Source organism: Danio rerio, chromosome 22, assembly GCF_052040795.2.
Source record: "Danio rerio strain M-AB ecotype USA chromosome 22, GRCz13ab, whole genome shotgun sequence".
Lineage (NCBI taxonomy): Eukaryota > Metazoa > Chordata > Actinopteri > Cypriniformes > Danionidae > Danio > Danio rerio.
This window is the reverse complement of record NC_141042.1, coordinates 534,719-560,000: the sequence shown is the minus strand read 5'-3', so window position 1 is coordinate 560,000 and position 25,282 is coordinate 534,719. Positions and strand designations below refer to the sequence as shown.

At 43.7% G+C, this 25,282-nt stretch overlaps 3 protein-coding genes across 5 annotated transcripts in view; all 3 read right to left on the bottom strand.

Annotated features, from left to right (window-relative positions):
• The window catches only part of zgc:112334, a gene marked incomplete at its 3' end in the record, with an annotated part of 817,035 nt that overhangs the window by 435,845 nt on the left and 355,908 nt on the right, over window positions 1–25,282 (bottom strand).
• prkar2ab (protein kinase, cAMP-dependent, regulatory, type II, alpha, B) overlaps window positions 1–25,282 on the bottom strand; it is a 773,085-nt gene that overhangs the window by 435,843 nt on the left and 311,960 nt on the right.
• The window catches only part of celsr2 (cadherin, EGF LAG seven-pass G-type receptor 2), a 223,612-nt gene that overhangs the window by 174,719 nt on the left and 23,611 nt on the right, over window positions 1–25,282 (bottom strand). Inside the window, 21 exon segments of one of the 3 annotated variants that reach the window (NM_001080577.2) lie at window positions 2,565–2,852; window positions 3,088–3,288; window positions 3,740–3,866; window positions 6,973–7,140; window positions 7,356–7,674; window positions 8,633–8,816; window positions 10,902–11,111; window positions 11,196–11,290; window positions 11,494–11,595; window positions 11,672–11,855; window positions 12,756–12,876; window positions 13,005–13,146; window positions 13,435–13,609; window positions 13,955–14,068; window positions 14,328–14,501; window positions 16,550–16,716; window positions 16,832–16,957; window positions 18,737–18,900; window positions 18,975–19,132; window positions 21,211–21,299; window positions 21,587–21,702. In NM_001080577.2, the coding sequence (NP_001074046.2) occupies window positions 2,565–2,852; window positions 3,088–3,288; window positions 3,740–3,866; window positions 6,973–7,140; window positions 7,356–7,674; window positions 8,633–8,816; window positions 10,902–11,111; window positions 11,196–11,290; window positions 11,494–11,595; window positions 11,672–11,855; window positions 12,756–12,876; window positions 13,005–13,146; window positions 13,435–13,609; window positions 13,955–14,068; window positions 14,328–14,501; window positions 16,550–16,716; window positions 16,832–16,957; window positions 18,737–18,900; window positions 18,975–19,132; window positions 21,211–21,299; window positions 21,587–21,702 (3,424 nt within the window). 3 annotated transcript variants of the gene reach the window in all.

The following is a 25,282-nucleotide window of genomic DNA, read 5'->3' as shown; positions in this document are numbered from 1 at the left end:
GAGAGAGAAACACACACACTTTCACACACACACACACACACTCTCTACAAACCTCCAGAAGTGTGCAGACTAGCGGTGCATTTGGTACGATGACAATGTAATACCACGGTACCCACATTAAATCTACACACAGGCCACAAACAACCTGCCTCAAAAGCTGAATTTTTAAAATAAACTGAAAGTTTTATTTAAAAAATAATTATTTAAAAACATTTCAATCCACTGTTATTCATATATCTGTGATCAGGGAGCAACTGCAGGAGGGGTTTAGGGGGAGATTAACGGTTGATCCCCCCTGAGGGACATCAAAACAAGATGTGTACAGTCCTTTAATCAACCCAAGCTCATTCTGAAAATGTAGCCTCGCGGACGTTTCTGGAGGCCGTGATTTAGTCTGTACTCACTCTAGGTACAGTTGCCTCGAACTGGGTCAAAGCATGCTTGTCCCTCCTCCCGTCTCCCCCGACGGCCCGCACTCACACTACAATCGGGCCTCGGCACGCTTCCGTCATCGCCGCTGCGCTGTTCAGTGAGAAGCGCTCTCGCTCAGCACAGTGGAGATTCCTCTAGTTATATCCTTTCAGTCGGTTTGATATGCCGTCAAATAATTCGCCAAACAGTCCTTAGGGATGCGGTGACACGCAGTCAGATATTTCGCCGAACAGATCCGCCACTTTTGGTGCTCATAAACAATCATAAAGCTCTCGTGCTGCAGAAATGAGGAGGTCTGCTGAAGGTGCAGCTGTGGTGCAGTGAGGGGTTTGCGTCTTTAATAAACTACGGCAGTTTGCGTTCACTGAACAGTTAGAATGATTTTTTCTTTGGCGCGTTTTGCACTCACACACAAGCGTACCGCGCCAAAGCCCAAGTGAACCGCGCTCAGGCCCACCTCTTCCAACCGGGCCAGGGCCGGCCAAGTGAACCGTGCTTGAGCCCGATTCAGCGCATTCACACTTCTCAAACGATCCGGGAAACGGGCCTGGACACGGTACGGATGGCATAGTGTGAGTACGCCCTTACATGGCTGGAGTTACGTATGGCCGCATTTCGTTTTTTTTGAGGAATGCTACAGGGCGGTGTGATGCCGCAACGGCTCACCTACGTGTGGAGGGCTTTCCTGCTGCAACCAGTTTGTCCGCTTAGCTCGTAGTGTTACGTCTGCGGAGCGGAGGCCCGGAGGAGGAGGAGCCGGCCCTGATGATGACCGGGTTCGAGTCCGGGGATAAGCAGTTCCAGAAATCAGGTAAGATGAAAACAGAATCCAAAAATTAAAACGAATGAGTTCATGACGGGGCGAGAATGTGGTGAAATCCGAAAACTCGGTCAAAATCGGATGAGGGCTTTTGCTTTTTTTTCTGGACGGCTTTTGTAAATCGTCGCTTGGATTTAGGGAAGGAGGAGGAGGTGGAGGGTGGCTGGGTCGGCTGATTGGCTGGCAGCCCAGTCGATCGTTCAGTCATTCAGTCAGTCGGACAGACGGTCGCTCGACAGCAGCCTCCTGCGGCTTTATATGCGCAAACAATAAAAACAAAACAAACAAAAACAACAACTGCACAAATACGTACCTCCCAGGATGCATTTCGCAGTCTCCACCCTGCTGAAAAATCCAGCTTAAACCAGCCTAGGCTGGTTGGCTGGTTTTAGCTGGTCGACCAGGCTGGTTTTAGAGGGGTTTTGGCCACTTCCAGGCTGGTTTCCAGCCATTTCCAGCCTGGTCTTAGCTGGTCAGGGTGGAAAATGACCAGCCAAATTCAGCTAAAACCAGCTTGACCAGCCTGGTTTAAGCTGGATATAGCTGGTTTTGGCTGGACTCCGAGCTTGGCTAGGCTGATCAAGCTGGTTTTAGCTGGTCATCTCCTAGCCTGACCAGCTAAGACCAGGCTGGAAATGGCTGGAAACCCCTCTAAAATCAGCCTGGCCGACCAGCTAAAACCAGCCAACCAGCCTAGGCTGGTTTAAGCTGGATTTTTCAGCAGGGCAGAAAGGTCAGCTTGGCTATGTTTCCACAATGAGTCTGGGTTGGCTTTAATAGTAAGAAATAGCTTTCTCTGATCTCTGATCTATATCTTAAACGTTAATAATTAAAAATTAAAAAAATAAATATACATTTGACCCCCCCCCCCCCCCCCCCAATCGCGGTTTATACCATTGTGAATGCTTAATCGTGTCAATCAATCCAAGAAAAATTTCATCCAACAGTCTGAATCTGGCAGCTAAGTATTCACGAAACAAGTTTCTCGTAAAGTTGGTGTTTATATCTCAGTGGAGGATTTAGGCATGGGCAATATGGCTGATCGTCCATCTTGCTGGGGGCTACAGGGGGAGACGTGCTCCAGTAAAAATCATCTGTGCACTGGTAAACTATGAAAGACACAATTTACTTTATGCAAATGTATTAATTTAGAGTTATAATCCCAGAATATGCTGTTTCTTAAACTGCCACCTACAGGTCAACTTTAGAGCTGCAATGCGTGAAATCCCAAATCAAGCAAAATTATAAAATCAAACCACTTTAAATATAATATCTACTGGTAACCCGAGCGCAGACTGAGGTAAATACTCACAGACACCACAAACGCAATGGGTCCCGCAAAGCTCCAGATCAGGGTGTCATAGAGCGAGAGCCAGCAGAAGTCCGGGTTCCCGTAACCCTCAGGATCCAGTCCCACCGCCAGCCCCGTGATGAAGGCTGGGACCCCCCAGCCAATCAAATAGTAGAACCGCATGGGGCCGTAGTTGATGTCGCGCAGCTCGCTCAGCATCCGGTACACATGCAGGCCCTCGAGGAAGAGCCAGGAGAACACGCAGAGCCAGAAGAAGTGCAGCAGGATGGCCATCAGCGTACACACGAACTGCAGGAACACACACACACACACACACACACACAAGCTGTGTTCATATCCAACGATATGATCTAGATTTATTTGCAAAACTGGAATACTGCATTGAACATCAGCGAATAAAGCAACGTTTACATTCAGCCACAGAGAATATCAGTTCACCGTGCACACATATCACTGAGAGGAGTGGAGTCTGCTGCACTGTTGGCGATATCTGCGTATGTGCCGCTGTATTCGAGTGTGTTACCGGGTTGTCGGCCTGACTGATGCCCAGGATGAAGACGAGGAGCGCGATGAAGAGCGCAGAGGAGCCGTTTTTGGCGATGCTGGTCTTGTTGCTGTTTGCGGCGCGCAGGCAGGAGAGGAAGATGATGGTGAGGAGGAGGAAGAACAGCGTCGCTCCCACCGAACTCCACGTCACCAGCTTCACCGGCAGGATCTCCCCGTTCTCCAGGACACACAGAGGAAAACACTGATTAACACTACTGATGATCACGGAGCGAGCGGTGCAGGGCAGGGCAACTAGCTTTACTTTACCAGAGAGGAACAGTGAAGGAAAAGGTTCTGGAGATGTAATGAAAAGGAAACTCTATGAGACACTGGCTGGTTTGTGTTTCTCTGGGGTTGTCAGGCAGCTCTGATTGTCTGAGGGCAGCATGATCAGGGGCGGACTGGCCTTCCCGGTGGCCTGACGGTCAATCTAGTGTGCCAACGTGACTCCGGCCTGCCACCAAACAACTTTTCCTGGGTGAAAATGCTGTCCCAGTCCACCCCAGAGCATGCTGGATTAAACACCCCCAGGTCATGAGCAGGTTGAGTTGGATTATCTTGAGTTGTGTGTGTGTGTGTGTGTGTGTGTGTGTGTGTGTGTGTGTGTGTTGAGTTGAGTTGTGTGTTACCTCTCTGCGGGAGATGTCCATGAGCACAGCGAAGCTCGTCATGTGGTAACATTGGCAGCTGATGTGTGTGCTGTTTCTGAAGACCACCTCACAGCCCTTGGAGGACCAGCCGCCCGGACTGGCCGCCCTACACACACACACACACACACACACACACACACACACACACACACACACACACACACATTTATCGTCTTATCAGGGTGATGTTAGCGATTCTTATGTTGGGTTCACACCAGACTCAAAGCACTGCATCACTAGCTCTGGTTTACTCACAGGATGTTTTTCCCAAGTTCACTTTGTTTGTGTTAAATCTAAACATCGTAACCACGGCGTAATCCGCTGAGTGAGTTTATTTTCATTCACGACCACGGCCGAATGATCTGATGTGGCGCAACTGGAACTGTCTAATTCTGCATATGAGCGAAAATCGAAAGAAAAGTTCACAGTTATACAATAATAAAAGTTGCTGTTAGTTAACTGATGCAGGAAAACTAGCTTGTTAACCAGTTTTGTTAACATTTTTATTGTTAATATTTCCTAAATTGTTCATTTTGAAATGTGAAATTGATTACTTATTTAAAAAAGAAAAAAACATTTGTTTAATTTCGCAACTTTGACACATTTCTGAAATAAACCATGGCTGAATAATGCCACATGAGTGAAAATAGTTTTAGGATGACAAAAAGTGTGGTTGCTAGGGTGTTCTTAATAGGTTGCTTTCACATTACGTTTTTTTGGTGTCCGATTCTCGACTTCTAATTAAACTAGGATTAAAGGATTATTAGGATTAAACTCCTAATAAATAAACAGCTATACTTCTTGCCAGAATAAAACAGAGAAGACTTTCTTCTGAAAAATAAATATGATGGAAAATACTGTGAAAATTTCCTGAATCTGTCTTTCATCCTTTGGGAAATATTCAAGATTTTTTTAAATCACAGATGTAAATATGATGTTTAGATAACCTGCTGCTTTAAGGCCTGCACACCAGGACGCTTTTTGCTCGTGTTTTCCGTCAACGTTTAATGCCCTGTGACTAAATAAAGGGTGCTAATGTGATCGTGCACACCAACATGCAAAACAGCAGGCGTGAAAGGGTCATTTTTAAAGAAATGCCTCATGATCGCTTTTTTGTACTGATGCGTCGCGTCTAAACCTTCTCCACCAATCAGATCGGCACTTTTGTTCACGTGCACGGAGCTGCTGAAGTTACAGTAAACAGCACTTGGTGGCGCTCAAGCGCAAAACTGTCAATGCAAGCGCACATTGAAGAAGATGCCCAGAGACGATATGAACATGGAGCTGCTCATTGCTCTGGTGAACAGTAATCATTTCTTCATCGCTAGAGCTGGAGCTGCTGCTCGAACCATCCATAACAACAAGCGTGTTAACTTTGTCTTCTTCTTCTGTGTTACAAGCGGCTGTCAGAAGCTTAAAGTTGTGTGGCGCCATCTAACGTCAAGGAGTGATATTGCATACTGCTCAACGCCAGTGAAAATCGCTTGGGTTTTGAATCCGGAAAAACGTCCTGAAAAACGCTAACGATAAACGCAAACAAAAAAGTGTCCCGGTGTGTACGAGCCTTTAGAGTGTTGATAAGAGGTTGCTAAAATGTTGTTTGTGATTCTTAAGGTGTTGTTAAGGTGTCTGAGTAGTTAAGGTGTTTATATGAATCTACCAAGAATGTTGTCACAATACTGGAATTCGCTACCAATCGGTACTGAAGTTTTAAAAACGTCCATTTCCAGTGAACATTTGAGCGCTGTTGAGCGCGTTCTTAAACAGCGCTGATTTGCCAGTGTGTTCACATGCTCAACAGAAATGACTGTGATTGGCTGTGAAGGTCATCAGTTCACCAAACTCACAGCTGTTTACTGAGTGTTACCACAAATACAAAGTCACGTCAGTCAGCTGGTTTGTCTATAGCCTGACATACGAGCGATCCGCTGATGAATTGTGGCTTTAAAGCGCTCCAGTGTTCCTGTATCTGTGGTCACACTCAGTAAACAGCTGCGAGTTCGGTGAACTGATGACCTTCACAGCCAATCACAGTCATTTCTGTTGAGCATGTGAACACACTGGCAAATCAGCGCTGTTTAGGAACACGTTTAACAGCGTTCAGATGTTCACTGGAAATGGACGTTATTAAAACTTCAGTACTGATTGGTTCTGAATTCCAGTATCATGATGAGTCTATTATGAAGTTGCTAGGGAGTAAGTTTTGGTAGACTTTCCACAGAAACAAAACTAGAGTATTGCTAAATTATTTCTAAGTGGTTACTTGGTTACTCTACTCAAGTGTTGTGGTTGCTACTACGCCCCCTGCTGCTGGAATCAGCTTTCAGAAATGATCAGACGTGCTCCAACATTAAGGCTGATTTATACTTCTGTGTCAAATGCATGCATATGCTACGGCGCTGACGCATAGCCCTACGCCGTCGGTGACGTGCACCTCTCAAAAAATGTAACTACACATCGCAACGACGCAGAGCACAAGCTCTGTGATTGGTCGGCTTGGTAGCGCTGACGAGTCTGGGCGGGACCGAGAGCTGCGTGAATGGTGCGAGCCCAATGGAGCAATTGTTTACAAGTGTGGAGTCCCGTGAAGGAGCTCCTGATGGAAAGTTTTGTTTTGTGTTTACCTCATAGTTAAAGTTGTTGCACGTCCGCCGGTTCCTGCCTCAAAATGAGCGAGTTTGAGTCACTTGTACATCCCGGAAGTGTTCAGGAAAACAAAACTAACCCTAACCCACCTAGCGTTTCAGAAGTGTTAATGCAGATCAACAGAGACAGCAGCAGAAGTGTAAATACACAGCTACCACGCTGCATGTGCTGTGGGTTACGCCGGTCACTTAATGCAGAAGTATAAACCAGGCTTAAGACACATTCACATCAAGACTGAACACACATCACTTTAGCTGTGTCTTTACTGAATGAGCACTGTGCTGTGTCCCACAGATCACACTATTGTGTCTCTCTGGTCTTCTTCAGTCCTTTAAAACCTGTTTAACACATTTTCACCTGTTTTTATATGATTTGTTTTTATACTTGTGTCTTTTACTCCTGTTTATGTAAAGCACTTTGAATTGCCACTGTGTATGAAATGTGCTACAGCAATAAACTTGCTCTGCTAGGGTGTTGCTAGGGTATTCCGAGTGGTTCTCAAGCATGCAGTGAGCTTGTCTAATGACGACTGCGGTGTTGATCAGAAGGTTGAGGCTCGTACTCACACTATAGAGTGGTTCCAGAACACACAGATGGGTTTAGAGCGCTCCTCTGTGGTCACCAGCCGGAACTGCACTATGATTGGTTTATCCAGTGTGTGCTGCAGCAGCTCCTCGTTATCATGAACAGTTATGCTGACCACAGGGGTGTTGATGACGGGTCGCTTGGGGACCCTGAACACACACACACACACACATAGAGAGAGAGAGAGAGAGAGAGAGTTAGGTCAGTAGTATACAGTATAGCATCTCAGTATATGCATGCTGTGATGTAGTTTCTGCCAGAAGCTGATCAGATATAAATGTGTGTGTGTGTGTGTGTGTGTGTGTGTGTGTGTGTGTGTGTGTGAGGGTCTTTGTGTCAATAAGGTGTGTGTGTGTGTTGTCACCTGAGGCTCCTCTTGTCGGTGTCGTATCTCTCCGGCAGTAGTGTCGCTAGGGTGTGGAAGATGATGATGCTGGCGATGGCGTCCTCCTGCCGCTCGTCCGGGTGACGCCTCTTCCGATTGGCCGTGTGGTTTCTGCCGGGCTCTATGATTGGCTCACTGTGATGCCGGTGACCTTTCCCCTCGGGGGCGGGGCTGAAGACGGAGTCGGGCAGAGTGACAGCGGTCTCCAGGTCCAGTGGGCGTGGCCCGCGCAGAGACTGATAGCGTGGCAGCTTCGCCCCCGCGAAATTCATCTTCTCCAGACGGTCAATGGAGATCACTGGAGGAGCAGACCATACACAAAACACACATTTAACACTCGTGTGTGTTCACACTGACTCTCCATTGGTGATGTTGCTGCTGTTTCCCCCATTAACTGCCATTATAATCACATTTATTGATTGTAAAGCCATGACAGCAGATAATCGTGTATTCTTGAGTGCTGCTGGTTTCCCAGCGAGGATTAAGATGTAAAGTGTGTCATCTTTACTGCTGATCATCTGCTGTCAGCATTAACCCATCAGATCAGCCTGTGCTCAAGAGTTTCTGTCTGTTATGTGGAGTTCAGTGGAGAAAAGTTCAGTGTGTGTGTGTGTGTGCAGAAATACATGTGTGTGTGTGTGTGTGTGTGTGTGTGTGTGTAGAAATACATGTGTGTGTGTGTGTGTGTGTGTGCAGAAATACATGTGTGTGTGTGTGTGTGTGTATGTGTGTAGAAATACATGTGTGTGTGTGTGTGTGTGTGTGCAGAAATACATGCGTGTGTGTGTGTGTGTATGTGTGTAGAAATACATGCGTGTGTGTGTGTGTGTGTGTGTGTATGTGTTTAGAAATACATGTGCGTGTGTGTGTGTGTGTGTGTGTGTGTATGTGTGTAGAAATACATGTGCGTGTGTGTGTGTGTGTGTATGTGTGTAGAAATACATGTGCGTGCGTGCGTGCGTGTGTGTGTGTGTGTGCATGTGTGTGTGTGTAGAAATACATGTGTGTGTGTGTGTATGTTTGAAGAAATACATGTGCGTGTGTGTGTGCATGTGTGTGTGTGTGCAGAAATACATGTGCGTGTGTGTGTGTGTGTGTGTGTGAGTGTGTGCGTGTGTGTGTGTGTGTGCAGAAATACATGTGCGTGTGTGTGTGTGAGTGTGTGTGTGTGTGTGTGTGTGTGTGTGTGTGTGTGTGTGTGTGCAGAAATACATGTGCGTGTGTGTGTGTGCGTGTGTGTGTGTGTGTGTTCTGACCGATGCTGGGTGTGACGATGGTGAAGGGGTTGAGGTATGTCCTCCTCATGTTCTGTGCGAGTGTGTGTGTGTACTCCTCGAACTGGCGCAGCAGTGTGTCGGTGCCGCTCTCCGTCTGCTGGATGGTCTGCCAGTGGCCGCGGGTCTCCGCCCTCAGGATGGCACTGCCCACGTGCATCAGGTGCTGCGGCCAATCACACGACAGAACTCACACACTTTATACTTCCACACACAGCATTTAAAAACAGCAGCTGAATACAGGACCATCACATCAACATGACCAGCATATACACCCGACTGAATACACACAGTTACAATACCATTTATAATCCTAATAACACTTGAAAAACTGAACAAATGTCTGATTGGCTGATAATCGTGCGATATTCTGCAATATCAGCACTTATACAGCCTCTTCACCCTTGTGTATTACTCCGCCCATACAGAGTGACAGCAGATCAAGTTTGGCAAATATTGCAGCTGTTGGACAACATCATGCACTGCTGAGGCTTTTCAGTAGTTGTTTAGATTGCAACTCTGCAGTTTATTTAGTGCCTATTTTAATATATGTTTGCACAATTTCAGATATTCAGCACGGCAGCACTTCATACTGAGCAGAGCAAAGACGTTTGACGCTCCGCCACAAGATGGCGACAGAGAGCACATAATAAGCCCTTAGAGAAGAAACACTCAGCATTTCACAGCTTTAGTTTCAAACTACAGCTGATCAAATCATTACAGAACTGGTAATTAATGTAATGTTATGTAATGTAATGTGTATTTATATAGTGCATATTTATATTCTAAGTCTCATTCTAAGTCTCTCTTTTGTATGTTGTAGTGTTTTAATTACACCACAGTAATCTGCTAGTGTTTGCTTTGCTTTGGCTTTTAAGACCTTAATTAGTTTTTTTATTTAATGAAATCAGTTGAAATGTCTTCCCTTTAGATATTACGCTATTGTGTTGTGTCTGTTGTGTCTTCCCTTTAGATATTACGCTAGAGATTCATTCAAACACTAGCTCTAGACTGACGTTGGTGAAGTAGCAGTGGTTTCTGCTGTTCTGTTGTCAGCTGCAGATATGAATGAATGGCGGAAAAAGTAGTTCCTCATACAAAAAGTTTTTCGAGATTCTCCCTGTTTGATTTTCTTTCTTATATACAGGATCATGCCGCCAAACCATGCAATCATGCCGTATAAATGCAATATCACACGAGTGGCAGTGCCATTTGGCTGTATATTGGGCACTAAGCGAATGCCGATATACAGCTATATCTCACTGCTACGTGTGTAATATTGCTCATATATATATATTTTTTTTTTTCCCAACACATTTCTAATCATAATAGTTTTAATAATTTACTAATTTATTTTCTCTTCATCATGATGACAGCACATAATATTAGACTAGATATTCTTCAAGACACTTCTATACAGCTTAAAGTGACATGTAAAGGCTTCACTAGGGTAATTAGGGTAACTAGGCAGGTTAGGGTAATTAGGCAAGTTATTGTATAATGATGGTTTGTTCTATTGAAAAAATATAGCCTAAAGGGGCTAATAATATTGACGTTTAAATGGTGTTTAAAAAATGTTAAACTGCTTTTATTCTAGCCGAAATAAAACAAATAAGAAGAAAAAATATTATCAGACATACTGTGAACATTTCCTGAATCTGTTCAACATCATTTGGAAAATATTTTGAAGAAACAGTTTAAAGGGGGGTGAATAATTCTGACCTCAACTGTATATTTAAAACAAAATACATGCTTTTTTCCCAAATATACTAATGTATAACATCACTATCAATACATTAATATTATTACTAGAACTTCTGTTCCCCTTTCAACACATTCTGTTTAATATGTCTGTCTTGAGATAATGATATATGTCTTTTTGTTGTTGTTGTTGTTTTTACTGTTGTTGCATTTTTTTTCCTGATGTCCGCTATTATTTTGTCACATTCTCATATTTTCAATAATAATCATTTTAAAATCAAGGTATTTACAAATCACAATTACAAAACGTAATCTTGTTTGTTAAAAAAAAAGTTTAAATGCTAAAACTGTAGTTTGTTAGAGTACTTGTAAATACGAGTTATAATTTACTACTTGCAGTATTGGGAGAAATGTATGCCATTTCAGTCAGCATGACATGTAAGGACTGATCATTTAAGTTCTGATGTTATTATATTTTTATTTCCTTCTTTAAATTAAAAAATAATTAAAAATACAGTAAAAACGGAGTTGTGTTTAATAGAGTGTGTACCTCGTTAAATAGCACATCCTGTGTGGCAGTGAGGTTGAAGCCCTGCTGCTGGCTCTCGTGTCGCAGTATTGCGCGCAGCAGGTGAAACGCGATCTTCACATCGCTGCCGTAAAACTCTCTGGTGTTCTTTGTGGCGTTAAACAGCAGCGCCGCCGTCTGCTGAACGTTAGTGGAGTCCATCAGAGACGCGTTTCGCACCAAACGCTCCGACTGCGTACAGAAAAACAAACACAGCTGAGAATGTGGAATCAGCGACGGCGCACTACCAGCAGTGGCCAGCGGTGGCGCTCTCACCAGTGTCTTCAGTTTGCTGAAGCTCACAGACGTGCAGTTGAAGAGATTCGCCGACAGCCAGCCCTTGTGTTCATCACAGTGACGGATCGCAGTTCCTGCAGTATACAAACGCCAGTGTTCATATCAATAACGAAAATAACGGTGAAGATATACATTTTATAAGGCAAAAATATAAAACTAACATACATTTTTGTTATAATCAACTGGATTACCCTATTCCTTCATTAAATTAGCTAAATAAATATATTTAACAGAATGATTTTCCCCTCAACAGTATTTTCGGTTTTAGCTTACGCACCGATGGATCCTTTAGGACATGCGACAGCAGCCGGTAAACCGAACTTGGTCCTTGGCCACCAGATTCCAGCTTCGATAGCTTGAGGACAGCTATCGTAGATCACTGAAATGCAAAAACACACGTCAAACAGAGGCATTCTGGGAAAAACAGAGGAAAGTCTGATGAACGAGAGTCTGACCTTCACATCCACTGGACGAGACCTCAGCGAACGGGTTATCACAGCGGTCACACTGACGCCCGATAACACCCGGCTTACATTGACACTGACCCACGGCGCGATCACACACACGCGACAGAGAGCCCACCGCGTAACAATCGCACAACACACACGTGTCGCTCGACGGCGGACGGAAATGATTATCCTGATGGAGAAAACACACACTCAGACACACTACTGGACCAGTCGGAATGCAGTAACAGGGTTTTCGCAACAACAAAAAATAAAAGCATTTTACCAGTAAATATTCAAATATCACAAAAAAATGCATTTAAAATAAAGGTTTGAAGTGACATAATATATGTGTACTGTGTATATTTACTATGTATATAAAAATACACACATACATGCATATATACACATATATATATATATATATATATATATATATATATATATATATATATATATGAGAAAATGTATATATTTATATTAAATTTATAGGAAATATATAAAACACACTTTTATTTTGGATTATTTGCGATTGATCATCGCCAAGCGCTAATATTTTGTTTTAAAAAAGCGTACGTACACTAATTTGCGCATTTAAAAACAGCATATGCTGATTAGCAATGGCCAATATCTTATAGTTTGGGATTAGCGATGTAATCGTTTACTGAAGTCACATTTCGATTACGAATTTGTTTTTACGATTATATTTTTGTACAATTTTTTTAATAAGCTGAGATTGAAGACGTTATACAGTAAAGGTGTCCTTTCGTTAGCTTATTTCTGCACATTTCTTTTTCAAAATATAATTATCACAAAAACAAAATTTAATTTTTAAATAAACGGCAAATCAAAGTAGCTACACAAACAAAAAAACATACATCTTTATATAAACAAAATGAACACAAAGTGTCACAAACATTTCTAAAGATAGCCGGTTACGGATTTTTCATCATCATTTGAATGCATTTTCAACCAGTTCACAGTTAATTGTTACGTATAAATAAAATATGTAACAGTTAAAATACAGATAAAAAATATATGTATAATTAGACTTTTATGACTTAATATTCAAACTTAATTTTTTCCAGGTTACCTTGCAGCGACAGGCGCCATTGGTCTTGTTACAGTCGGCATCGAATCCTTTAGTCGTGTCACAGTTACACGGACCACATGACTTTTCGCCCCACCAGCCACGCGGACACGGCAAATCCGTCCTGACACACACACACACACACACACACACACACACACACACACACACACACACACACACACACACACACACACACTCAGGTTAGCCCACGCATCATCATGTCTGCGCACATAACGAAACAATTCATACTTTTTTTCGCAGTACTGGCCGAAGTAGTTGCTAGGACAACTGCAGGTGTATCCGTGGGCGGAGCTTGACCTCCTGCTACATGCTGATTGGTGCTCGCAGGGGTTCAGCGCACAGGCGTCGGTACAACTGTTGCCATAATAACCTGTTCAAAAAAATACAATATGTGCGTAAATTAGGCTTTCCAGATCAGTGCTCGTTAGTTTATGATTCAACAGAATTATTATAAAGTAACGAGTTGATAAAACTGTAATAAATAATCGATTTATTTTATAAATTTAGTCTTGTAATATACCATATGAGATTTAGAGTGTTTAATTTTTATTATTATAAAAAAAAACATTTTTAGTTAAACCACTACTAAACAAAATACAATAAAATAGCAAAAACTAAAGTTGCGTAAGCGTTACTAAAAATAAAAACATCGCATTACCGGTGTGGCATCTGCAGGAATGCGCGTCCCAGTCGTCTTTGCAGTCGCTGTGAGCCGGACACGGGTTCGATCCGCAGGTGTTCGGCAGACTGCAGCCCGACTCCACGTTCAGCACACGAGCCTGGGGCATGCTGGGAAATGCAGGAGTGGAGGAGTCGCCGCCAATACGCAAACCCTGAGAAAGCGAAACTTTAATCTGCTGCACCTCTGCTTATGAGTGAAGAATAAATGTGGGCAGGGCTTGATTTTGCCTCTGTGGATTAAATTGGATAGTTGTGGTTTTGCTATTGGTGGATCCCATAAGAGACTCCGCCCTCATGTCATTAAACACCAATCAGAGAAGAGATGTTGCTGACAATGCAGGTGATTTAAATTCCAGCTTATTTAATATGAATTTACATGTAAAAACTATGAGAACAGACAAACAATGTTCAATATGCGACGTAATATTATTAAAGGAATGTACGTACTGCTGAAAACGCTGTGTGTGTGTGTGTGTGTGTGTGTGTGTAATAATGACCTGAATGCATCCTCTGAATCCACCAATCACACGATTCCTGCCGTCCGAGACGCCACCGACGCTCAGAGTCTTCAGCCTTACACCCTTCAGCTTCGAGTCCAGATCCATAGAGGACTGCACACACACACACACACACATACATAAACACATGTACGTACAAACACACACACACACACACACACACACACACACACACACATGTCCGTACAAACACACACACACACACACACACAAACACACATACATAAACACACATGTACGTACAAACACACGAACACACACACATATACACACACACACACCCACACACACACAGGCGTCATGTCACTGACATTAGTGTGTGTGCTCCATCATTGTCTGCAGTTGGACTGACCGTGTAGAGACCGTAGTCAAGGCTCAGTGTTGCCGTGACGCCACCTGTCGCCGGGCCTTTGAGTTCAAGAGAGACGTGATGCCATTGGCCATCACTCACTGTGACATCATCAACACGAGACACGACCGAGTCCTCGCCCCGTTGGACCGATGTCACCACGAAGCCCTCTCTTAGCTGGACACACACACACACACACACACACATTATTTACAAAGCAGATACACACTGATGACTCGTCCTGAACTCCACAATCTTCTGTCCAATCAAATGCTCTCTAGAACAAGAACGCCCCTCCCACTAATGTCACATGATTCACAATTGCAAGCTCGAAACTGTATTGTACTGTATTGTTTATAATACCAAATAATAATCAATAAACAATAAAACTGTCTAATATTTATGTTGATAATATATATATATAACAGTTCTGTCTGGTGTCCGGTTCCTAAATCTGATTGGCTGACAGCAGTGCGATATTCTGCAATATCAGCACTCGTCCAGGCCCTTCAGTGTGTCAGAGGCCAACAGCCTCAATACAGCCTGTCATACTTAAACAGGCAGGGTGGGGCGCGCGCAGTATCTGAAAGAGGGAGGGGGGGTGCGGGATGTATTTGAGGGGAGGAGATGCGCGAATTTCAGGAGATTATCATTCATTTGGGGGCCTCCGGGTTTCTCTATGCATATGCGGGAAACTCCTGGAACTTTGTGCTTTCTGTTTGCTTTGACTTTTTCAGGGTTTATTATTATGATCTCCTGATTGCAGCAGAGAAACACTGGGAGATCTCTGTAGACTGATGGCATTTCCTGATGTTCAGCCTTATAATCTCACAATGTGAGCAGAATCAGCAGTTCTGTCTTCACTTTAGACATTACGCTAGAGAATCACTCAAACACTAGCTCTACAGTGACGCTGGTGAATTAGTGACAGCTTCTGCTGTTCTGACGTCAGCTGCAGATGCGAATGAATGGCGGAAGAAAGTAGTTCCTCATACAAAAGAGTTTTAAGACTCTCCCTGTGTGATTTTCTTTCTTATATAGACAATTATGGCGTAGAACTGTTGTATAAATGCAATATCACACTGCAGTGCCATATGGCTGCATATCATCACTGGTGGGGCACTGAGGCACTCGGCCAGCAGACTTGAGCCAACGCACGCCTCCCACAAGTGCTGATATTTAGTCACATGGCACTGTTATTCGCGTGATATTGGTCACATATATATATATATATAAAGGTATTTTTTACAATCTAGTATTTTATTACAATTCTCATTCTCAATTCTGAATAATATTAAAGTCTTTTTGATCTTTTGATCTTATTCCTTATCCTACCCAATACCAACTACTACATTAATAACTTCAAAATTAGCTGATTACTGAACTAAAAGTCATGGTTGATTAATAGTCTATCATCAGCACAACGCAGTGTGACCTACAGTTTTCTCAAATAGCTGATTTGCATGTGTATTATTTAAACTAAACATATGTGATGTAGAGTAGGGTGGGGCGGTGGGTAGCGCTGTCCTTCACAGCAAGAAAGTCACTGGTTTGAGCCCTGGCTGAGTCATTTCTGTGTGGAGTTTGCATGTTCTCCCCGTGTTGGCGTGGGTTTCCTCCGGGTGCTCCGGTTTCCCCCACAGTCCAAACACATGCGCTATAGGGGAACTGATCAACTACACTGGCCGTAGTGTATGAGTGTGTGTGTGTGTGTGTGTGAATGAGTGTGTATGGGTGTTTCCCAATACTGGGTTGCAGCTGAAAGAGCATAAAGCTGTTTAAAACATAAGCCAAAATAGTTGGCGGTTCATTCCACTGTGGTGACCCCTGATAAATAAGAGACTAAGCTGAAGGAAAACGAATGAATGAATGATAAAGAGGAACTGTCAGTGTGGTGTAATATGACACACGGCCAGCAGATGGAGCTGTAGACACAGAGAAAGCAGTGTAGAGAGTGTGCACCTGCTGCTGAAACTGTGTTCCTTATATTACAGTACCACATGTCCCCATAAGTATAGCAATACCAGCCAACTTGGACTTTGTGTGTTGATTATTTTAGTTTCCGTGAGGGAAAGGGCTGATAAGTGAGAAAGAATGAATGATTGTGGAGGTGTAACTGTGCAGAGTGTTTTCTGTGAGGGTTGAGTATATACAGTCTGTACAGTGTGTGTGTGTGTGTGTGTGTGTGTGTGTGTGTGTGTGTGTGTGTGTGTGTGTGCGTGCACCTGTATGGTGAAGTTGTGCTGCTGTCCTGAGCTCATGTGCATCACTGTGGCTGTCGGCTGTCGTGTGCGAAACATGAACTCCATGTGCCAGGGAGGAGTCATCACCGAAGCCAGATCAGCCCACCACAGCAGACCCTTACCCTGGAGCCGCAACGGGTTCGACATCACTGCAGACGGACAGGGGTGTTAGCGGACGATCCATAATAGTGCATAGCAATAGATGCATTAGTGAGCGATTCGTCATGACTCATTACGCAGACGCACCACTAGCATGACGCTCACCTTTCTCACAGTTGCGTCCTCCGAACCCCAGCGCGCAGTCGCAGCGGAACGACCCCCACAGACTGACGCAGCTGCCGCCGTTCAGACACGGGTTATTATTGCAGAAGTTACGCTTCGCAGAGCATCCTGGGAAATAACCACACGTCACACAATAAAGATCAGTATTACGATACAGTATTGCAAATATAAATAAACGTTAATGATTAAACTAGAGAAGGAAAGTTCCTAGACAAACTTTACAGTGGCTTGAGAAAGATGGCACAGATAGAAAACTGCAGAAATGTTAGCATGTTCCTAATATGGATTAGCATGTTTCTTGCTAAGGTGTTGCAAGGCGGTTGCTAGGCTGTTCTAGGTGATTGCTAAGGTGTTCTGATTGGTTGCTAGGTGGTTGTTTTGGATGTTCTAGGTGGTTGCTAGAGCATTGCTAGGGTGTTCTAGGTAGTTACCGGTTGCTAGGTAGTGTGGCTATTGCAAAGGGGTTCTGAATGGTTGCTAGGTGGTTGCTGAGGTGTTCTGGTTCATTCTAAGGTGTTACTGCATAGTTGCTAAGGATTTGCTAGGTGGTTGCCTAGGTGTTCTAGGCAGTTGCTAGGCGGTTGTTAAGGCATTGCTAGGCGGTTGCTAGGGTGTTATGAGTGGTTGATAGGCGGTTGCTGAAGCGTTGCTAGGTGGTTGCTAAGATGTTGCTAGGTGGTTGCTAGAATGTTGCTAGGCGGTTGCTAAGGTATTGCTAAGGTGTTGCTAGGGTGTTCTGAGTGGTTGCTAAGGCATTGCTAGGGGGTTGCTAAGATGTATCTAGGCAGTTGCTAAGATGTTACTAGGTGGTTGCTAAGGTTTTGCTCAGTGGTTGCTAAGGCATTGCTAGGTGGTTGCTAGGGCATTGCTAGTTGGTTTAATTAGCATTTTGGTAGTATGTCTATAATATGAATTAGCATGTTGCTAGTGTGTTAGTATGTTCGTTAGTATGTTTCTAGTGTGGAGTAGTATATTGTTCATATGGATTTGTATGTTTTCAGTATGTCTAATATAAAGTCAATGGCAGTTTTTTTACAATAGGAGTCTATGGGACAGTTGCTGGGGTGCCGGAAGTGGTTGCTAGGGTGTGTCTAAAAAGTTTAAAGGTCATCAGTGGTTAGCAGTGGTAGTCTGAGTCAAACTTTAAGTCTGTATGACAGTCTGGCGCAAAGTTATGAGGTCATAAAGTTTGGGCCAATGTTAAATCAATGGGACTTTTCCGAATTTTCTGGGTCAGTTTTGGGAAAACCGTAAGTCGGATCAGCTGGAAAAGACATACTGAATTAATTCAGTATAGTGTGGAGATTTAGAGTTAGTTTGGTGGTTGTAGTATGAATGGTGTAGGAGGAGATGCGTATAGAAATTAGTCATAGAAGAAGAAGACGACAGAAGAAGAATAATGAGTTAATGTAGTATAACAGTATGTTGACTTTCTCAAGCCACCATAATAACTTAATATTTTAAGTCAGTCTGACGAAACTGACAAAATCCACATGTAGTAGAACCAAACCTGATATAAACATCTAAAGTTTGCAGTTCGTCACTTCCGACTAAATGCATCACTGTTTTTTGTCATCTCCTCATACTTCAGATTCTCATCCAATCTTCTGACCAATCAAATGCTCTCTAGTGTCTGACATGCCCCGCCCCTTTCTTCTTATTGGCATTAGATGTGATGCGCTTGAGCTCAACCACTCTCACTAGCAGAGCGGTGATAAAACTAAACACTATTGGCTGATTTTTTTTAAAGGGGAGGAGCTATGCTATGCCCCGCCCTCTCTTCATGTTTCAGTTGAGAATACGTCAATCATCCAATAACATACACACATTTCAAGACACTTCACTAAATAATTAAAAATACTAAAAACATTGCAAGCGACAGCTCACCGGGTAGCGTTCCGTTATTAGCGATGAATCCGGCCATGTCGACGTGCCGCTCGTCAATGCGCAGGTCCTTCATGCAGCCGATGAACTGCCGGTTCTGCACGGGGAATTCCTCAGGCAGTTTGGGGACGCCTCCGAGCAGCAGAGGACCCGTCAGATCCAGAGACCTGCACGGAAACACGACCATATAAGGGTTTCGTAAGGTGAACGTTCGCCGATGACGTCTCGCTAACGCTCTTACTTCTTGGATCCTGATTGGCTGCCTTGGGCGGAGCAGGAGTAGTTTCCCACCACATGGCCAAAGCGCAGAGCGACTGACGAGTCACAGTCGTCAACCGTTACCACGACAACCTTCTGATCCGACGGCCCCTGAGGAAGACCTGCGCGGTTCAGCACCGGCTGATGAAGAGAGAGAGAGAGATGGATGGACAGACAGACAGAGAGACAGATAGATAGATAGATAGATAGATAGATAGATAGATAGAGAGAGAGATCAAAGAGCTGCAGCATTAAACAGATGAGATTTAATTGAAGATAAAAATACACCACAGAAACACATGAAGGTGCGCTGAGCCTCATCTACACCTGTGCTGATTCACACGTCCAACATCTTCTGCTACTATACAGGAAATCAGCTGATCCATGAGATATTACATGTTTAATGTATCATGTCCAGCATATATATACACTCACCGGCCAAATTATTAGGTACCCCCACACCATTACACCACCACCACCAGCCTGAACCGCTGATACAAGGCAGGATGATCCATGCTTTCATGTTGTCTGAGCCGAGCATCCGAATGTGTCAGCAGAAATGGAGACTCATCAGAGCAGCAACGTTTCTCCAATCTTCTATTGTCCAGTTTTGGTGAGTCTGTGTGAATTGTAGCCTCAGTTTCCTGTTCTTAGCTGACAGGAGCGGCACCCGGTGTGCTCTTCTGCTGCTGTAGCCCATCCGCCTCAAGGTTGGACGTGTTGTGTGTTCAGAGATGCTCTTCTGCAGAGCTCGGTTGTAGCGAGTGCTTATTTGAGTTACTGTTGCCTTTCTATCAGCTGGAACCAGTCTGGCCATTCTCCTCTGACCTCTGACCTCATCAACAAGGCATTTGCGCCCACAGAACTGCCGCTCACTGGATATTTCCTCTTTGTCGGAGCATTCTCTGTAAACCCTAGAGATGGTTGTGCGTGAAAATCCCAGTAGATCAGCAGTTTCTGAAATACTCAGAGCAGCCCGTCTGGCAGCAACAACCATGCCACGTCCAAAGTCACTTAAATCCCCTTTCTCCCCCATTCTGATGCTCACTCTGACCTGCAGCAGATCCTCTTGATCATGTCTACATGCCTAAATGCAGTGAGCTGCTGCCATGTGATTGGCTGATTAGACATCTGTGTTAACGAGCAGTTGGACAGGTGTACCTAATAAAGAGGCCGGTGAGTGTAAAATAAGTGTTGGGTGTAACTAGTTGTACAGAATGAAGAGTTTCCTCTCCTGTGCGTTGAGACTCAGGGAATTTAAGGAGTTTTCATTTACTGACTTTTCAGAAAAAGTAATCAAAAAGGTGATTTAACTAAAATTTTAATTATGTAATTAGTATTTAATGACTTTTTAAAGAAACTTACACAAAATATTATACAAAAATACAAAAATAATTTTAAAAGTTTTAAATTTAAAGATATAATTAATACAAATATTGTACAAAATATACAAGTACAATACAGCTCTTCTATTGACACGAGTCTTAAATAAAAACAGCAGATGTGTGTGTGTGTGTGTGTGTGTGTGTGTGAGTTCACACTGTGGTCTGCTTCCACTCGGGTGAACATGAACACACACACAGCAGACACAGCCTCATTTAATAAATGACCCCATTACCAGAGGTCACAAGCCCTTTCAGACTGACCCCGCCGGACAGGTCACACACACACACACACACACACACACACACACACACACACACACTGAGAGTCCTCACAGTGATTCAGTTTGAATAAGCCAATCAGTGGAGGACTGGGCGGGGCCTAATAGTCACACAATGTTAATAGTCATAAAATAATAAAGTAAACCACACCCACACTCTCACACTCACACACATTCACACACGCACACACACACACACACACATACACACACACACACACACACACACACACACACACGCACACACACACACACACACACGCACACACACACGCACACACACACACACCCACACACTCTCACAATCACACACATTCACAAACACACATACACACACACACACTCTCACACACATTCACACACACATTCACACACACACATTCACACACACACATACACACACTCACTCTCACACACTCAAACACCCCCACACACTCATAAACAAACCCACACACAAATGAACAAAATTACTAGTAGACGTGATCAAGGCGGAACACGCTGCGCAACTTTATACGTAATTTACTCACGTCGACACTGATGTCTGCGTCAGACTCACCTTGTTGTAGTAGTGCACGTGTGCAGTGTGCCAGTGTCCGTCGCTGACTCCGCCCTCGATGAAAGGCAAAACCGTGGTCTTTGTCTCTCCTGCAGGGGGCAGCAGATACACAACCAATAGGAGACAGGATTATGATCATGTGACTGAAACCGTCGATGATTCTAGCATTAACAGTAGTTTATTAGCACTATATTAGTTCATTATCGTATATAGTAACAAATTGCTCATTTATAGTGTCGTCCAATCAGATTTCAGCGTGATGTCAGCAATGTTTGCACTCTTAAACTGTTTTGATGGACGATTCTTCAAAAGGAATTGAAAGTTGTGTATTGTTGATAAGAGCAGTTGTGTGTGTGTGTTCTAGACGAGTGTTTACCTGCGGAGAAGGTGAGCTGGATCTGCTGGTTGACGATCTCCATGGCGATAAAGTCGTGTTTCTCGTTAAAGCGTCCGTTATACAGCAGCAGACCGTTGGGCTCGCGGGTCGCAAACCTGGAGCACGGAAACAGCGGATTAACACAACATGCCAGACCGGACAGACCTATAATGATGTGTGTGTAACTGTGTGTGTGTGTGTGTGTGTGTGTGTGTGTGTCTGCATGCATCTTTAAGTCCATCATTCACATCAGCGGTCAAAACATGTCTCAGCGGATTAAATTCAGTGTTTCTGCTGTAGTAACAACATCAGCAGATTAAACACACACACACACACACACACACACACACACGCACACACACACACACACACACACACACACACGCACACACACAAGAGAAACATGACCGATGTTCACTTCTTGCTCAGAGCTCAGCAGTCACTGACGCACTCTATATGGTTGCTATGTGGTTGCTAAGGTGTTTTTAGTTTATGCTACCTAGTTGCTAGGATGACCTGGATAGTCGTTATACGGTTGCTGGGGTGAAGTGTTTTTAACCTGTTGTCAGAATGTTCTCTGTTGTCTCTGTGTGGTTGCTAAGGTGACTGTGATGGTTGCTATGTGACTGCTGAAGTGATATTTTCACTCATTGGTGGAATATTCTCTGTGGTTACTAAGGTGATCTGGATGGTTAATATGTGGTTGTTAAGATGATCTGGATGGTTGACATGTGGTTGCTAGGGTGATCTTTATGGTCGCTATGTGACTGCTGAAGTTATGCTTTCCCTCCTTGTCAGAATATTCTTTGTGGTTGCTAAGATGATCTGAATGGTTGAGATGTGGTTGCTAATGTGATTTGGATGGTTGATATGTGGTTGCTAAGGTGATCTTTATGGTTGCTATGTGGCTGCTGAAGTGATGTTTCCACCTATTCTGAGATTATTCTCAGTGGTTGCTAAGGTGATTTTGATGGTTGCTAAGGTCATCCTTATGGTTGCTATGTGACTGCTGAAGTGATGTTTTCACTCATTGACAGAATTTTCTCTGTGGTTGCTAAGGCGATCTTGATGGTTGCTAAGGTCATCCTTATGGTTGCTATGTGACTGCTGAAGTGATGTTTCACTCACTGTCAGAATATTATCAGTGGTCACTAAGGTGATCTGGATGGTTGCTAAGGTGATCCTTGTGGTTGCTATGTGGCTGCTTAAGTGATGTTTTCACCCATCATCAGAATATTCACAGTGGTTGCTAGGGTGATCTGGATGGTTGCTAAGGTGATCTGGATGGTTGCTTTGTGACTGCTCAATTGATGCTTTGTCTAGTTGTTAGAATATTCTCTGTGGTTGCTAGGGTGATATTGATTGTTGATATGTGGTTGCTAAGGTGATCTAGATGGTTGCTATGTGACTGCTGAAGTGATGTTTAAACCCATTGGCGGAATGTTCTCTGGGGTTGCTAAGGTGATCTGGATGGTTGCTATGTGACTGCTGAAGTGATGTTTTCGCTCATTGACAAAATATTCTCTGGTTGCTAAGGTGATCTGGATGGTTGCTAAGGTGATCTGGATAGATGGTAAGGTGATCCTTATGGTTGCTATGTGGTTGCTGAAGTGATGTTTTCACCCTTTCTGAGATTATTCTCAGTAGTTGCTAAGGTGATCTTAATGGTTGCTAAGGTGATCCTTATGGTTGCTATGTGGCTGCTGAAGTGATGTTATCATCAGAATATTCTCTGTAGTAGTTGCTGTGTGGTTGCTAAGGCGCTCAGAGTGGCTGCTGTTGATGTGACTGTTGTCAGAATGGTGGTGGTGTGTTCCTCTGTGATATTCAGGACTGGTTATTTACACACTAGTAAACAGTGTGTGTGTGTGTGTGTGTGTGTGTGCGTGGTAATCTTCACAGGTATCCGTCGCACATTTATAAAGTTAAAGTAGGTCAGTGAGCAGCAGCAGCAGGAGCGAGAGGCACATCTGAACACCAGCCAGAACAGACACAATCAAACAAACAGGCCCACACCGCGGCACACAGACGGGAATAAAGACTACACTGTTATTATTAACACAACCTGAGAAACACACAACATCACTCAAACAGCAGGAGCTCCTCATCTGCTCCATCATCATCATCATCATCATCAGCTCGCGTACAGAACAAAGCCTTTAACACCAATCATCTGCTAATGTTCCTCCACCTTAACTAGTCCCCTTCACCAGAACACACAGCAGCGCAGAGTATGAGGAAGAACACACGCTGCTGCTATTATTAGAGGCTGATGCAGGAATCATTTCTGCATATCCATGAATAATCTCAGCATATGAACACAAAAGCAGCATGAACAGCACAGTCTGAGTGTTTCAGCGGGATGCTGTATTTGTGGATGTTACTGTGGTTTTGCCGTGGGGTTTAGTGCTGTTGACCTGGTTACTGAGGAGAATAATCACATCTCCAGAGAGACACACACACACACACACACCCTTCACTTCTCCTTCAGCTTCACCCCAACATCCTCCCTTATCTCTGACATACAATAATGGGGTCATTTTATTCACATCATCATCATCATCATCATCATCCTTATCTCTTCCCTCGGCATTCCTCCACCAAAAGCTGAGTTCATCATGCTCTGGATGGATCTCTCATCATGTAATCCAAAAGTAATCCACTTACATCATCATATGTGTGTAGTCCAGCTGATTATATATCACTAACTCCACATTTAGTCATGTGTAATCAGTAATCAGTGATCACCAGTGACAACAGGTGTAGTTAGTGATGTATAAAGTGTTGGATCACACATATGTGATGATGTAATGGGATTACATTCGGATTACATTTAGATTACTTTTGCGCTAACCTGTATTTAAGGTCAAATCTACTGAAGCAGGACAATCCTGTGCTCTCTTGACGGACCATTTTAAAACACTGTATGCACATTTATAAAACATCAAAATCACAATATTGAAATAATCAATATCACAGCGACGTCAAACATGATCAATGACGATCACTGAAAACCTCTAACAATACAACACTGCAAACAAGAGGGAGAATCAACAAGCCTGCTGCTACTGTGTACATAATACACAACCATGTAGTCCATAAAACGCAGAATTTTAAAAAGTAGTTTACTCTGATTACAAGCACTCGATATTTTGAGTCTGATTATTGATCCAGATTACATACACTCACCGGCCACTTTATTAGGTACACCTCGCTAGTACCAGGTCAGACCTATTTCACCTTCAGAACTGCTTTAATCCTCGGTGTCAGAGATTCATCAAGCTGCTGGAAATATTCCTCAGAGATTTTGCTCCATATTGTCATGACAGCATCACACAGTTGCTGCAGATTTGTCGGCTGCACATCCATGATGCCAATCTCCCGTTCCACCACATCCCAAAGCTGCTCTATTGGATTGAGCTCTGGTGACTGTGGAGGCCATTTGAGTACAGTGAACTCATCGTCATGTTCAAGAAACCAGTCTGAGATGATTGAGCTTCATGACATGCTGCGTTATCCTGCTGGAAGTAGCCATCAGAAGATGGAGACACTGTGCTCATAAAGGGATGGACATGGTCAGCAGCAATACTCAGGTAGGCTGTGGCGTTGATGCTCAATTGGTATTAATGGACCCAAAGAAAATCTCCCCCACACCATTACACCACCACCACCAGCCTGAACCGCTGATACAAGGCA